Below are 17,535 nucleotides of genomic sequence, written 5' to 3'. Positions count from 1 at the left end.
GACACTGATTAATTGGCAGATTCCAAGTGGCAAAGAAATTGGCTCTTGATAACCATCTCCATAATTTCTGAAGAATTTGAAAAGTGATAAAGACAGCCAATAATTACTACAAAATTCAGTAAGGAAATTTTGAGCAAGAACAGAACAAAACGAGTAGATTCTAAATTTGGTACTCTGTGAGATGAGATGTCAGATCTAAGAAGTGTTTTGACTTCAGCCAGAATTCCGATGCATGAATAAACAGACTTCCCAACAACAGGAGGATGGATTGAAGGTCTGTGGGCTCCAAAAACTAGCTAATAGACATAGGAAAGGAGATATGATAGAGGAATATAAATTATTAAAGGGGTTTTATAGGAATGATACTGATGACATTTTTTTTTTTTTTAAGACCAGTGCAGGAAGGGAGAGAACAAGGGGCCATTCCTTAAGATCGTGTAAGAGTGTGGTTAACAAAGGTGTTAGAACTAGATTTTTTTTTGGTTGGAGGGTTGTGAATGGGTAGAATGCATTGCCAGAGGTGGTTGCGAATGCTTCATCTGTGAATGAATTTAGGGAGAAGTATGGCAGGTATTCTGTAAATAATGGTTTGTGTGTCAATGTAGAATTTCCCGTGATGAGTCTTTTGACTCCATGAGACACATTATAACAATAATAATAACACATATTTTTAGATTCTGACTGGTGTAATGGCATGGGATGTTGGTGCAGCACCCTTTTCAGTCAGGACTGTCTGTTTTATTTATTTTATTTTTTTTTAAATATTGTAACGTGATTATTTCATAAGGTTGCAATTTAAAAACATTTTTGTTTGTACTTGTATGCTGCAAGCAAGACTATTTTTTTTAATTTAACCAAGAACAAGTTTTTGGTTACAAATGAAATTCTTAGATATTAGAAATAGCATTAATGAGCAGTTCAATGAACTATAAGTTTAGTTTCAAAATTAATGAGAAATGACAAATTGACTGTTGTACTTACATTATGGAAATAACCCAAACCGATGCCAGTGTTTAAGTCTTGTGAGATGAATATATAATTGTTGCCCTTTTCATTGGATAATTAAACATAATAAACTTGCCTGAACTATGAAAAAGAACTCATTACCAATTCAAACAGAATGCCATTCACTAGAAGAGATCAAAAAAGAGAAGTTGGAGAAAGTTCTCATAACATCAAGTCAAGAAACATTGAGGAAGAGGAAATTATTAAAGCTGTGTGAAGGAGAAATTAATTATAGTTGTTTGTCCATAAAACTGAAAGGATTCATTCAGCTGAAAAAACTGAAGGGATATTTGAAAACAAAGAAGCTTTATTGTCTTTCAATTCAAATAGAAACTGCTCTAAATTTATACAGCTGACTCTTGATATAGCAAACTCATAGGAGCACTAAAATAGTTTGTTATAATGAATATTTTGTGAGTGAATTCCTTTAAAATAGCACTGTGTCAACAGACCTTTGGTTGGGACTTCTCATAAAGGTATCTGCTATAGTGATAACTAAATCTATTTAGTATTACAACTTTCCTGTCACATGAAAATCAGTGTCATTAAAGAGATTCTCAGTCTGAAAAGTGATTTCAAAAGAATCCCTATAAACATCATTGAAGAAATAACTAGAATTTATATAGTTCTAGTTGTTTCTTCGACAAAGTTTACTGAGATTCTTTCATATATAGAATTGAATTAAGTTTATTAATAAATGAAGAAGATAAAATATATACATATATACTGTGTTCCTTATTCTGTGAATAAAGATGCGAGAATAGCTTAATACATCCATGTTATGCCTGTAGGAAACAGTTTTTGTTTTATATTCCTCCTGCATCAATTTGAAAGATGAAAGTGCTAGTGGAATTAAGAAAGTAAAATACCGAATTTTTTTTGCCCATAATATCAGAGTAGAAAAAATTTGTTTTGTAGTGTAAGTAACAAAACGGAGAAAGAGATTTTTGAACCTAAGACTTATTTAAATTAAGTCTGATCAATTTAAATAGCTTCTATTCTCTCTCTCATATTAATGAAGAATTATGTGTATGACTGGGCTAAAATATAAAGTATATCTTAGTGCTTTTGTAGTGATGTTCTCATAATTTTATATTTAAAGATATCTGTTTGTTTATATGGATGTCTAAAGTTCAAATATATATGTGCTGTTTGTGACTAGACAGAGAGTGAATATACAACTTTGTTTCACATTTTTGTATTAATTATTATAAATAATTCAGAATAATAATAATAAAAAGTAACTTAGAATAATAATAAAAAGTAACAAACTGTTTTTACATTACTGTGTGGAAAAATCTGTGGCAGGTCATGTGTACTAGACATGAGTTAATTGCTTGTAGCACCATAATTAGAGGACTGCCAACTTATCCTGTCATATTCCCAGCAGGATGAGCTCTTCAATGGCTTCACAATGTCTGTTTCTTTTTGGATGTCAGAATTAGAGAAGGATAAATTCCTTGAATTAAGATTGCCTGACTTTACTCCACTTGATTGTTTTTCTCATAGTTTATATAGACACAAGGAAAGAATATTCCACAAAATTACAGGACCCTTGTTCAGCTGAAAGAATGCATGATATCACATCACATCAGAAGTGAACTCTACAGTCCCTAGATGTTAGACGGCATGATGGAGGGAAACTAAATACTGTTGTAACTTAAACACATGCTATGAATGGCATCTGTGATGTTCAACATTACATATCCTAATGTAGTGGGCTCTGCACTTTCTCAATGTTAGACTGTGTTGAAGAGAAATGAAATACTGCAGTAGCTTAGGTAATGTACGAAAAACATATACGGAGTATCTGTGATGTTGAACCATTATACACATTCCACTCCATTAATTCTACTAGCACATTACACATTGTCTATTATTCTCTCTCTCTCTCTTGTTAAGTTCTGAATTAAACAAAAATTAAATTAATTTATGTTTCCTTCAGACTTAACATGGGCTTGCAATTTTGAATCAATTATTGATATACCAGAATATACTAAACTCTTGTAAATTTCACTAAAATATTGCTAAGCTGAGAATCTTTCATTTAATATGTGATATTATAAAGTATTGAGAATTGCTAAACTGCTTAAGTGTAAGTACTTATAAATTGCTGGGTGAAAGAGATAATTCGATTAAATAGAAATGGCTGGAATCGAAACACGTGCATCAGAGAGTACAGGTGCACCCTTGAGTAAGCAAGTTCCCCCCCCACACACACACACTCATACGCGCAGAAGAGTAGGCTAAGAATTCCGTGTGTGGCGCGCAGTATTGGGTGATGACGCTGAGAAAAATGGGAGGAGTAATCGATGATGTGGAGTGAATGTGTGGCATGCAATTTAAAAAGTCGTGCAGCGCCAAGGAAGCTCTCTTGTGCTCTTGTTCTTTAGGCTGAGTTTTACTCTTACTCTTGTGTGGAGTTACGCTCCGGAGTTTTCGGGCGGTCTTGCTGATGTGTATGGAGCCTCCTCGTGGCGTCCCCTCGTTCCACACGGATTCGAGACAATGACGGAGGAACTTTGCCGTAGATTTCCCAACAATTTACTGGTCGGCGACCAGCCCAGCAGAAGGTACTCACCGATGCTTACGGAGATGTCGTTATGATGTTGAACGAGTTCACCATGGAACAACGTCTACCTATTTTCGGCAGCAGAAGTAAGTGCAGAAAGAACCACCCTTGAAAAATGCCTCAGAGAAAGCAGAAGGAACGTGGTGTCGAAAGTAATTGTCCAGACGAGATATGTAAGGTGGCCAGATAATTCCCCAGCAATTGGTAACGTACGGTCTATGTTTATTATGCGTATATGTGTATTAGAAGGATATGTAAAATTTAGGAAGGACTCTAGAGAACGTTTTCTTTGAATGATAAAGTAATGTTGAGAATTTTGAGTATTTTGTAAAGTAAATTAATTAAGAGCATGTGGTGCCTTAGAATTGTCTTTTAATGATAGAAAAAGTTATGAGGATTTTGTGAGAAGAAATTGTATAAGAGCACATAAAGCTAGTTTAGAAATTCAGCTAATAATTGTCCTTAGTATTAATGAATAAGTGTGATTTTTCAAGTTTAAATTGTAAGCCTAAAATGAAGTTCTTTGTCATGCATGCTAAGATTGATATAGAAAATCTAAGTAATTAGTGCTCATTCATTAGCAATTGCAGATTATTTGTTAAGAGTGAATTCTTAGTATTAAAATGTTTCAATTGAATTAAATGTTTCGTTCTTTTTGTTTAACTGATGACTTGCCTGATTTTCTTCTCTGTTGCACTTGCTCATAAATTACGGACCACAGCGGGAGATTAATTTATAGAGAGGCTACGACTGCAAACGTAACTCTTAGTAACATAAGATTGTATGCTAAACTGTGTTCTGGTTCCTTGATTCTACACTGTTTCAGGGAAAAATAAATTTTCCCTGAATCCGAAAAAGGAATTAGAACCAGTGTGAGACAAAGGAATAGGTATCCGCCATTAGTAATTCCTTTGTCCCACAAACCACTAGCATCGTTCTTGTAAGTATAGATGGGCCATGAGAGATATTGAAGTTAAGAGTTTTAGAGATAAAGTTTTAGTATAATTAAGAATAATCAACAGAGGTAGAAAATAGACTAAATATAAAGTAAACAATACAAGAATAAAATAAGAGAGAAAAATTTTACACTCAAATTATACAAATATAAAGTAAACAATACAAGTATAAAATAAGCGAGAAAAATTTTACACTCTCATTAATGGAAAATTATGTGTATGACTGGTCTCAAATGAGAAGTTATAAGTCTTCGAAGGTTTTATTTTATATGTAGAAATCCTATATTATTTGCTCTGTTTTTTACTTCTGTGTAATGCACCTAATGAAGTCTTCTGAAAAGAAGAAACTAGTAGTGACTTTAAAAGTTAGGATTATTACAGAGCAGTTCCATTACATATTGTTATTAAAATAAAGTTAGATTCTTGAAAAACTAGAAAAGAGAGAACAGAATATCACACTAATGTAAACATATTCTGAAAGCAGCAATATGTGGATATGATATGCTAACAGAGTAAACACAGTAAATTGCATCTTCAATGTGCTGTAAGTTACATGCCATTGAACTAACAACATGCTTTCTTGTTTGCTGAACAGTTTACTTAAATCCCAATAAAATCTCTTTGCAATCTGTTATCAGTCTATTATATAATAAACATAAGGAGTTTTTCTAATAATACAAAGTATTTAAGATTCAATTCTCTTACCCTAACTGTAACTATATTTGGATGCTGTGATTTCAGAAGTGTGTTGATTTCTCTCAAAGAAGTAATAGGAAAGCCCTCTTTTTCTTTTTCCATTTTAAGTCTCTTCAAGGCAACAATTTCATCTATAATAAACAAACAATATATATATATATATATATATATATACATTAAACAAAGTTTTAATATGCTTTGTAAATTACAAATCTATTTAAAGATATTAACGAAAGGAAAATAAGAAGCAAGGACAAAATACTGTTTTCTCAATTTCCACTTTTAAAAGTAGGAAAAATTTTGCTATACTCCATGCTCTCATGTCCCCAGCATGGTCAATCCTGAAAAAGAGAAGCCTCTCTGTTTTCTCTGCTCCAGCTTATATACCTCCCTTCTTTTTCCCGCCCAAAATTGTTTCTCAAGCTCTCTTATCTCAATTCCTTCTCTGCAGTTGAATACCATATCTTGAGATCCATGCAGGCGCTAGCTATTTCTAGCCCATCTCCATAGTAACAAACAAAATAAAATAAAAACAGAAATATTGCATAACATTATACCTTTATATACTGGTAGTGATAAATAGAATGAAAATATTATAACTCATATAAGGCATATTAAACTTATATATACAATTCCTCATAATATTAAAATTAGGAATAATCAAAATATTCTACATATATACTCAATTCTGAGAACAAGATAATATAAATGTCTTAGTTTAACTGGTCACTACATCTTACAGATTCAGTCTATGGGCATTCCGTTGTCAGACTTATAGCTAACAGAGATCTGAATAATAAACAGAATAATATTTCAATACACGGTTCTATCATTGCTAACACAGCGCTTCCCAAACTGTGGGCCGTGGCCCCCTTGGGGGCCGTAGGTTTTCTTGAGGGGGGGGGGGGCGTGAAATAATGAAAAAAAATGTAAAATGTTTTAAGACTAAGTATATTTTTTTTATTTAAAAGAAACGTATTTAACTTTTATTATTTCTTTTTTGTTATTTTTTATATTTTAATGGAAAAATTCACACATTGGTGTTGGTTCACAAACTTTGCTTCCTGCGTATTTCGGCGCTTAACTAATATTAGTAAATATTGCTTATTCGTATGTTTCATTTCAAAGCAGTGGTTAATTGTATTTACTTCGAATGCTCTCCAGGGAAGTTCCAAATCTTTCTGTCCCTTTCATAACGCGTTCGTAATCAGGGACTGTCGATATTGACTTTATATACATATCAAAACTCGTTTTATATTATCACTGTCATCCGAGCTAGTTTTCTGTTACCAATAAAAGTTTCGCATATACTTCACACATGAAAAAAAGCTTAAACAAGTTCACGTGGGGAGATAGTAACTCGCTTGCAGTGGTAAACAACACACCCTCCCTAACAGCCACTATACTGCAGAGGCAATAAAAATAAGTACTTTTATTATGCCAGTGAATAAGGTATGAGGAGTCTGTGTAATATATTTCTCAACAAATAGTGCAATTAGAGACAACTGGGATAAAAACACACTAATTAATGAATCACATGTCCCCTCATACAGAAACTATGCTGTATATATAGACAGAAACAAAACCATATGTTGCATAGGAAAACACAGTATCTAACTAAAAACTATTGTTATTAATTAGATGTGTGTGAGTTCGATTTCCCAAGGCAGCAATAAAATTCAACCGAACGTGTTAAAATTTGTAAAAGTGTTAAAACTAAGTAATATATATAATGAATGTTATGGCAGTTTCACATATGGAATTCGGTTGAAGAGAGTTAGCATTTCAACTCAATTGTCAGTTATGCTTTTATCTTTCGGTTGCGCCATCTTTTGTTAATACCGCACCAATCATATGCACGTTTTAATAAACAGACTGCCTTTGCTGTCTGTTTCGCGTTAGGCTTAATTACCGTAAAAGGAGAAAGTCACAAAAGTGAAAAATGTTGCTGGTCGTTCGGGGGATTCCCTTATTCTGGTAATATTCACTAATTTCATGTTATCAGTCTGTGGTGTGCCAGTATCGGTAAGTGGTGATATTATTTGATCAATTCTACGTTAAAAAATTTAACCCTGAGATGGATAAGTGGTTGATAAAAAATAAAATAAAAAAATCCCGTGAACAATCAGAAGAAGCAGAAACAGACTCAAAAAAAAAAAAAAAAAAAAAAAAAAAAAAAAAAAAAAAAAAAAAAAAAAAAGGACAGTATTTCATATTTTACCAGAACAGCCCACATCGTCTTCAGAACCAAACGGTAAGAGGCAAAAAATGTAATATATGCATTTGATTTTTGCAATATTCGCTGTGTATGTTTTGTATTGAATATAAATAAAATAAATATTATAATAATATATCTCTATTACGATTTTTTTTTCGAGGGGGGCCGTGAAATATTTTAATTTTTGCAGAGGGGGCCCTGACATCCAGAAGTTTGGGAAGCACTGGTATATGCATCAGATAACAATCGTGTTTTTTCTTTATGGTCAGAGCATCGACAACTCATCACAGGCTTGGGACTGGCATGAGACCCCCTAAGGATTCCATGGCGGCTTTTTGCTTTGCTTCCTGGCAAATCAGAATTAACTTACAGCAGATTATTCAGTGCCTTAAAAGGCTTTCGTTCATCATTAGATCCCTAAACTAACTTATATATACAATTCCTCATAATATTAAATTAGGAATAATCAAAATATTCTACATATAAACTCAATTCTGAGAACAAGATAATATAAATGTCTTAGTTTAACTGGTCACTACATCTTACAGATTCAGTCTATGGGCATTCCGTTGTCAGACTTATAGCTAACAGAGAGCTGAATAATAAACAGAATAATATTTCAATACACGGTTCTATCATTGCTAACACATATTTTTGATTAATTAATAAAACTTAATAAATAAACTCAAGGCAAATACATGAATAATAATTTACAATCATGGGATTAATATCAAATAATTTTTACAAGTATAGCCTTTGGTATGGTGGATTAAGTTGGATTCTGTAAGGAATATTAATAACTTAAATTTCTCCTTATTCAGAATCCAACAACGTGACACCTCCAAGAAGTCCTTGAACTCATCATGGGAGGGCACACTACACCACCACACAGCAACTCATAGTCTTTTTCTCTATTTATTCCTCCTACCACATACTACTATCATTAACACATTATGCCATCTACTGCCTACTACAATAGTATATTGTAGCAGGCAGTACATGCATGCAATAGTATATGCATGCAAATTGTGTGTCCTATAAATTGATTTGACTGCATGTGGGATGAAAAACAAAAATTTTTCATCATGCTGAAATGTTCCATTGTCTGAGAATATCATTAATGTATAGACTGAACAACAATCGTTCAAGGACTGATTCCTGGGATATGCCACTAGTCATCTTAATTTGGCAGATTTCTCCATCCTTAACACCACGTCAATATTAAAATCACTTGCCCAAGCTCTCATCACTCCTTGTCTCAGTATCTCCCATAACCGGTCTGGGTAGTGGCCCTTCCCTTAATGCATAGCAGTATACATGTCTGCAAGGAGATGTGCTTTGCATTATGGGAGATACTGAGACAAGGAGTGATGAGAGCTTGGTCCACCATTGCTCGGAGTTACCTGGTGTTGCACTACCTTACCTCAGTCCTGAAGATATTTTCAGGCACAAACTTTGTTTGCTTACACTTGAATAAAGGATTAAACTAAATTTATTATAGTCTAACCAACTGAAAAATAAACTTCCAACAAAAGTAAATATGTTTATCACACTTTTTTCATCTTTTTTTTTTCCATGGAATTACGACACAAAAAACAATAAATCATATGAAGATATTTATTAACTGCCTTATATTTAACTTGGTTTCAAACCAACATCATCAGAGAACAACTGCTAGTTATGGTATAAATAAATGGAACAATTCAAGTTGTAACAGACAAAAGACCCACAGTGCTAATTTGGTATTCTTTAATGTTGTACATGGAAGATGTTCTTATAGCTATTAGATTGAAGCTGATCTTAAGTCTCCAGATTTTTGGCAGATTAATGCACTCATACTTGTTAAGATTAGGAGAGTGCTTCACAGTTACTGTCAAAAATAGAATCTCGAACTTGTGCCTACTTCTGTATAGTATATTGTGTTTTTCTAGTTAATGCTATATAGTGTTCAAAGCCTGTTGTTCCTGAAACAGACAATAATGTTTGCTTAGATATGACAGGCATCCTATATCTAAACTACCAAAAACCAACATGCCACAGAAAGAAAAAGCTGCCTTAAACATTATACAAGAATTTAAAAAAATAAAAAAATAAAAAATGTGATAACAAAAACTGAAAAGGGTAATGCAACTATCATTATGAATCAAGAGGAATACATGACTTAATGGAGAAAAAGATTCAGTGAAGGTAAAATGAAAAAGGTCTAATAAAACCAAGATTTAATTCTTCCCATATTTCAACTCAATCACAGATACGTTTTCAAGGAGTACAATATAAACTGTAACACACACACACACACACAACATCAACAAAAAACTATGTTGTATTCCTCCTGACCTTTGTCTACCAAGTGAAGCAAGGTCAAGAAGAATACAACAGAACAAATGCATTATCTTCTAGATGAAAATTCTATTTAGCATATTATTAATTGCAACCCCACTATATCTCAAAAGAGAAAAAAAAAAGGTTCATAAATTATGGAAAAATGTTTCTTCTTGGCATCAAGAAATCATTAACAAATAGAAACCTGTTCATGTTAAGCCACTTCATATTTATGAATCCCTAAATTCATAAATCCAATACTCTGTGACCCATACAGTTGATAATACAGACATTCTCACTTAAGATGCTCAACAGTTAGATAAACTGTTTGTTCCCTTCACAGATAACTCCTCTACATTTATATATATATATATAAAAAAAAAAAAAAAAAAAAAACATTCTATTCATTTCAAATTTCTATTGAAAAATCACATCATTAAATATTCAGACATAACAGCTAGTTTTGATATAACATTCTTATTTACTAGTATATGATACTCTTGGATTAATAAAGTCAAATTACTCTCCTTCTCCCCAACAGGTTTGAATTATTCAAATTTACTATGCATGCAAGTGTACTTGGTAAAGAAAAATCTACAAACAAATTAATGATACTACCCCTGACTTTGGGCCAATTTTTCCAGCTAGCTTCCTATTCCAACAACTGACCAAGCTGGGGAAAGCAAGTCTCTGCCATAAGTAATGACCTAACACAAATTGTACACAACCTGCTCAAATTCCTGATAACTTAATTCACTCTCTAAATACTCTGGATATCTTTTCGAGCAGTTCTCCTTCCAGATACACTGTAAAGGTCATCTCTGCTCTCAGCAACTCTGACCATAATCTTGTATGTCTCCTCTCTCATAAGTATATCCTCCCCAAACTACGTGTCCTCTGGCACTACAAGGGAGCCAACTGGGATGACCTCTGAAATTTCTCCTCCTCCTTTTCTTGGTCTGACTATTGTTACTGCTCATCTGACCCTAACACCTGCTGTGAATAAGTTACAGAAATTATTCTCACTGCCATGAAGACCTTCATCCCCAATTCAAGACATGATCTTCATCCACTTTCCAAGCCCCCTGATTCAACTGAAAGTGTATCAAAGCAGTCGAAGAAAAAAACTGAGCTTACCACAAGTGCCTCACTTCAAGAACTCCAGCTTCAATACTCTGCCTACATATAAGCATGCAACACACATACAAATTAGTCATTAGGAGATCAAATCTGATTTCATAAAGGCCAACAGAAAAAAACTGGCCTCCTATCCAAATGGAAGCTGTGACTTCTGATCCTTTGCTAAGGCCATTGGATGTAACTTCTGCTCTCCTGTACTTTAACCTCGCTCTCATTCCAATGGCACCACTGTTACTTCACCCAAAAATAAAGCCGAGTTTCCTGTCATCACTCTTTTCCTCAAACTCCTGCACTGATGTCCAAGGGAAATCATTTCCTATCATACTGGAATCCAAGCACTGTATGCCTCCTTTAGTTTTCAACAAAAAGAAATCAGGAAACTACTAAAAAGCTTGGATACTAAAAATGTTGAAAGTTTATTTTTCACTTGGTTAGAGTATAATAAATTTAGTTTAATCCTTTATCCAAGTGTGAGCAAACAAAGTTTGCACCTGAAAGTATCTCCAGGACTGAGGTAAGGTGGTGTGTACCACCTTACCTCAGTCCTGGAGATACTTTCAGGTGCAAACTTTGTTTGCTCACACTTGGATAAAGGATTAAACTAAATTTATTATTATGGATACTAAAAAGTTTCCTGGTGTTGATTGCATCTCTCCAATTATTCTCAAACAACGTGCCCCGTAATTAACACTCATCCTGCATTGTGTCTATGATATGCTACTTATCCTGATGCACAGAAGTAATCTCATATCCATCCTCTTCCTAAAAAGGGTAATAGAAGTCAACTATCAAACTACCAACCAACTGTCCTCACCTCGGTCCTCTCTAAAATAATGAAGAAAGCCATCAATAGTCAATTCCTCCACTACTTATAGACCCACAAATTAATCAGTGACCACCAGTACAATTCCACCATTCAAGATCCATAGTTAACATTGCTTACATCGCTTACCACTGGACATGTGCCATGGAAACATTCAGAGAAACTTGTGTTGTCGCCTTTGACAATGTGTGGCATTGTGGCCTGCTTAACAAATTGCTTCCTTTGGCCTCCCTGATACCCTCTGTAATTGGGTAGCAAGCTTTCTCTCTGGTTGTTCTCTGCAAGATTTGGTAGATGGCTCCCTCTCTTCAAGCTTCATTATCAATTCTAGATTGCCTCAATGCTCTTATCACCTACTCTCTTTCTCTTATTCATAAATAACCTACTCGCAATCAAAATTAATCCTATACACAGCTTTGCTGATGATAGTACTCTCCACTCATCCTATTCATTTGACAAACTATGCAATACACTGACATCCCAGGTTACAAAATCATCTATAACCAGTGCCCTAAACATTGATCTTTATACTATCCTTGAATGGGGGGAGGACAACCTTGTGTTCAATGCCACCAAAACATGGTCTTGCTTTTTCTCTCACAAAAGAGATCTCAGCTCAACTATCCTTATCCTCAGTAAACACAAACCACCAGTCTCTCCTGGCATAAACACATCACATCAACACATCAATAGCCTCTCTCTCAGCATCCAAGTAACTAGATATTCTCTTTTGCTTAAAAGGCTATTTTAAACCCAACCAATTCTTACTATATACAAAGCCCAAATCTGCCCAAAACTGTTCGTATGTTTGGGGGGGGGGTAGTGCACTTAAAACTTCTCTTAAAATCCTTGATGCTGTTTGGAGGCAAGCAATTAGGCTTATTAATGATCTCTCTCTTACAGATTCACTTTAACCTCTATCTCACAGACAGCTTCAGCACAGCACTGTGTCTCTATTCAACAGGTACTTCCATGGTCACTGCTCCAGTGAATTGGCATCTATCATCCTTTCATTTTCAGTTGAACCTGTTAATATAAGAGCTGCAGCTACCCAGTATCCCTTTACTGTGCAACTGGAAAACACACTGAACCTGCTTTTTCTCTTCTCCTCTTTTATTCTGTCCACCTCTGTCCTCTGGAACATCCTACCTCATGAAGTATTCCGAAACAATTACAGCTTACAACTCTTCAAAAAAAAAAAAAAAAAAAATCAATGAACTTCTATCTTAGTCCTCATCTGCACCCCACACAGCACTGATGATTATATACTTATAAGGGACTGACTTCTCATGTACAAGACCAATATAAAAATTAATAATAATGAAACATGAGTATACAATGCTTCTGTACACTTACTAGCAAAATAATCAGTGGAAACATGGAGCAAGAGTAATTCTTCAAAGCTGCTGCTGCTGCTGCTGCTTTATTAATTGGATAATTTGTAAGAGGAGGCAGAGGAAGTTAGATCATCAGCAACAAATTTTTCAATTTCAAATTCAGGAATCATGACAAAACATTCTGAGGATGTATAACTTGTGGAAGGGCTAGGCTCAGGGAATGAGCTGACACAAGGAGTGGACTTCTTTAAAAATGCATACAACTCAGCAGTGGTGGCTCGTGGCTTGAAATCGTGGGGGTGCTGCAACTTTCAAAATATACATACACTGTAAGTAGTGTATACATGTTTGAATAAAATATCAAAATTATGGTAAAAATTTTAAAAAAAAGTAAACATGAAAAAATATTGTTTATTATCGATAAAATTATAGTTTAGTATAATTCAAAATTACTTTAAAAAAAATAAAATCCATTATCATAATCCCAATAATGTTCTAAAATAAAAACTATAACAAATGTTATGTCTTTAATTGTACTGTCTAAATATTCCTCCTCATTCATCCCTGCTACTGCAGTACTGTGGAACAGTCTTCCCCCTGACGTATTTCCCAAGGAATACAATATACAGGCGTTCAAATCAAATATAAACAAGTTTCTCCTTTCACAACCCATCACCAATATACGGTACTAACTTACTATAGGTTGACCAGCCAACCTCCTGTATATGGGCCCAACATAAAAAAAAAAAAAAAATTTAAAGAGACTGAGTAAACACGATAAGCACTACAAACACTCTACTACTGGCACAAACTGCATATAAACAACAGTGGAACTGTGTAACGGACAGTGCCACATTACGCTAATAGTTCGCATCTCACTATGACTTGCCATATTGCTAGTATTTGCTTGTGCACGTAGCAAATACTAGCAATATGACACTGTGGTAACACAGTGCTGCTAGCATCTTTCGCCCTCCTAAGTGCTATAAGATGGATTTTTATTACTTTTTATACGAAATAAGAGAATTGTATAGGATTGTTGATGATAAAATTAAATATTACGAGCAAATATAAATAAATGAATAATATTTATATATCGAGAAAAATTGGGGGTGCTGCAGTTCCGCAGTGCCTATGCACGAGCTGCCCCTGCAACTCAGTATGCCTTTTCTTTTCTGCATACATTTCTCTGTAGTAACTGGCCTCCTACAGGGGCTTGCATAAATCTATTTACTTTGCTAAATCTCTCCATGCTTCAGCCATTTCCTCAAACACCCAATTTGCCTTGATAAGAGAGGCAAAGGCCTCTGCCATGTTTTTACAGTAAACTCTATGGGAAACTTTGTTGCATCTTCTCATTCTTCTGCTGTTTTCCTCTTCTTTCTTTTTGTTATTCTTCTACAGAAATTTTTGTGCTTTTAGCTCTCATTTGAGAGCTCTTCATCCACAGCTTCTACCAGCTGCTTCATTGTCAACCTCTAACTTTTTAGCTGGCAGCACTATTCTATCACCAATCTCTTGTAAGGCTTTGTAGAATCCTGTGAATGTATGAACATATATTTCCAGCAGATTCTTCCAAACATCATTCATACATGGTGCTGTTACCTCACTCCATGCTACATCTGCTTTGTGTAATTTAAAATATATTCCTTCCAGAAGTTTTAGGATTTTTCACCCTCAGTAGCAGCAATGCTGAGAAAAAGGATTTCTTAAATAATACACCTTAACACCCTGCTCTGTTTGGATGAAGAAGTGAGACAGCATCCATTGCATGTTAATGCAATGGATATCGTAAATACTGATGTCACAAGTTGCATACAAGTTGAGGACTGACTATATCTATATCGATCCATTCTTAATAGTTCAGATCAAATTTCCATTTTAAACTATTTAACTTACCACATATGCCTTTAGGTTGACATCTAAAATTAATAATTCTAATTCTTGCTGATCTCATATATATTAGCATAGCTAAATTTTGAAATTAGCAATGCCAAGTGTTAATTATTATTGTAATGTGTTATTCTAACAATTCTGATTATTAAAAAATAAGTCCATGATAAGTTCGATAAGTCCATGCAAAAATGAAAAAAAAACAAGTTTTCTGGGACAAACATTTTTTAACATATAGTCTCCTTTGAGGTCTATACACTTAGTCCAACGATGCTCGAGAGTTTTGATCCCGTCCATATAGTTGTTTCGGCAATCTCTTTCCTGCAAGCCATTTTTTCATGTTTGGAAATAGATAGTAGTCCGAAGGAGCCAAATCTGGAGAGTAGGGAGGATGCGAAAGGACTTCGTAGCGTAAATCGAATAATTTTGCGGTCACAATTGCAGAAGAGTGAGGGGTTGTGTTGTCGTGGTGAAAAAGAATCTTCTTTTTCACAAAGTGTGGTCGTTTTTCCTTTATTTCATTATTTAAACGATCCAGCAAAGACGCATAATAAACTCTGGTAACTGTTTTGTCCTTTTCCAAGAAGTCAATGAAGATTATGCCACGAGCATCCCAGAAGACAGTAGCCATAACCTTTCCTGCTGAAGGAAAGGTTATGGCTTTTGCTTTCTTTGATGCAGATTCCCTACTTGCAACCCATTGCTTTGACTGTTGCTTAGTCTCAGGCTGGTAGTGATGAATCCATGTTTTGAAATTATGCAAAAATTCCTCTGGATTCCGTTGAAACAGCTTCAAGCTGTCCTTGCAACAGTTCACACATTGACACTTTTGATTCAGTGTGAGCAAATGCGGCACCCATTTTGCAGACAGTTTTCTCACATGTAAATGTTCATGTAAAATATTATGTATGCGGTCATTTGAGATGCACACTGCCTTAGCAATTTCACGCACCTTCACTCTTCTATCATCCATCACCATATCATGGATTTTTTCAATAATTTCTGGAGTAGTGACCTCAACAGGGCGTGACTTGTTCAGCATCAATCACTTGTGCTCATATGGCCACTTCGAAAGTTACTAAACCACTTATAAACAATTCTAATTGAAGGTGCAGACTCACCATAATGTTTATCAAGCTTAGCTTTGGTTTTCTGAGCCATTTTGCCTTTCAAAAAGTAAGTTTAATCACTAAACGAAATTCTTTCTCATTCATTTTTCACAAATCACGGTACTTGATCAATTCAAATGAATGCCAAACACAGAGTAATAGATCTATCTGACTGAAACTTGGTGTGTGATCCTCCAACAGTTGACAGCAACTAAAAATAACCTTCATACGTACTGGTGGCACCATCTCTTAGACTTTGCACAGACCCTTTGAACAACCCTAGTATTATCAACCTTCAATCACTTGCCTGTATGCACACCTACAACCAATGTGTCAGCAAGTCTCAAACTGCCTGTCCATTCTCCTTTCCCAATACCTGGATGGAATGCCATTAAAAAGGTACATTCTGGGAAAGTGTGGTCAATCATTAGGTCAGTAATTTCAGCTGGCTCCCCACATTCCTTACAGGCAATATGGTGGTCTTCTCTCAGCTATTTTGCTTTGACCATTAGCAAACTCATAATTATTCTGAATTAAAAAATAAACTACATGTGATCTCTTAATTTTTTTTAACTTTTTCTTTAAATTAATTTGGATTTTTCAATGTTTACACTCTAGCAGTGACTAATGCTTAGCACTTTCTTCTACATATATCAGCAACTGAATTAGAAACTTATTTAATACCATGTTGGCAGATGTTGGAATCTTGATATTTTTTGCAAAGGTAAAAAAGCCACTTTTATGTTGTACTCACAGAGCAACATAGCCACTTTGTCCATGACATTTTTGATGTACGGCAGCCTGATTGCATTCTTGAAATCTTGTTTAAGTAAGGGAGTTGCAGGAGCTGTATTACGAATTTTTTTGAATCAAAAAGTATCTTTTTTTACCTTTACAAAAAATATCAACATTCCTACGTCAACCAAAACCGCAACATCACTCCATGAAAAAATAAGGCATCTATGAGATTCATTGCTCTTGTGACATTTGCTATGCAGGCCAGATGGGAAGGTTGGGCGAGATCTGCATGTTTGAACATGTAAAAGACATCGAAAAAAGAAGGGAATACAAATCAGGTTTCCATACAACCACTACTGACCATCAAGTACTCTGGCAACAAACAAAAATGCTATATATTGATAATAACTGACTCACAATTTAAAGAAGCTGCAGAAATGCTTAGGATCCCTACACAGTGCAATAAAAATCAAGGCTTGATTTTGAATCAAGTGCAGTCTGCTTTAATCAAAAAATAGTATGCATGAAACCACAGAACACAACAACTAGCAATGTTCCAACAAGCATACAGTAATAAATATATCATTTGTGTTCTGGTTTACCAATTTGTTTAACAGTTGTGAAGTTATATAAAAAACATCTATGTGTAATTAATCATAAATAAGCTTTTGTTTTTTAATCTTTTATGTACTATTACCCCTGATGTAAGTCTTACGACACAAGAAA

The 17,535-nt window shown here is 34.5% G+C and overlaps 1 protein-coding gene across 1 annotated transcript in view; it reads right to left on the bottom strand.

Annotated features, from left to right (window-relative positions):
• Pitslre (cyclin dependent kinase 11B pitslre) overlaps positions 1-17,535 on the bottom strand; it is a 213,282-nt gene that overhangs the window by 81,143 nt on the left and 114,604 nt on the right. The window contains exon 10 of the mRNA XM_090399488.1: positions 5,239-5,360. Coding sequence (XP_090255614.1) covers positions 5,239-5,360 — 122 coding nt within the window. The remainder of the gene's footprint in view (positions 1-5,238; positions 5,361-17,535) is intronic.

This window comes from Typopeltis vanoorti, chromosome 1, assembly GCF_054136105.1.
Source record: "Typopeltis vanoorti isolate ZY-2024b chromosome 1, IOZ_Tvanoo_1.0, whole genome shotgun sequence".
Lineage (NCBI taxonomy): Eukaryota > Metazoa > Arthropoda > Arachnida > Uropygi > Thelyphonidae > Typopeltis > Typopeltis vanoorti.
The sequence above is the reverse complement of the archived record's forward strand: the minus strand, read 5'-3'. Positions and strand labels throughout refer to the sequence as shown.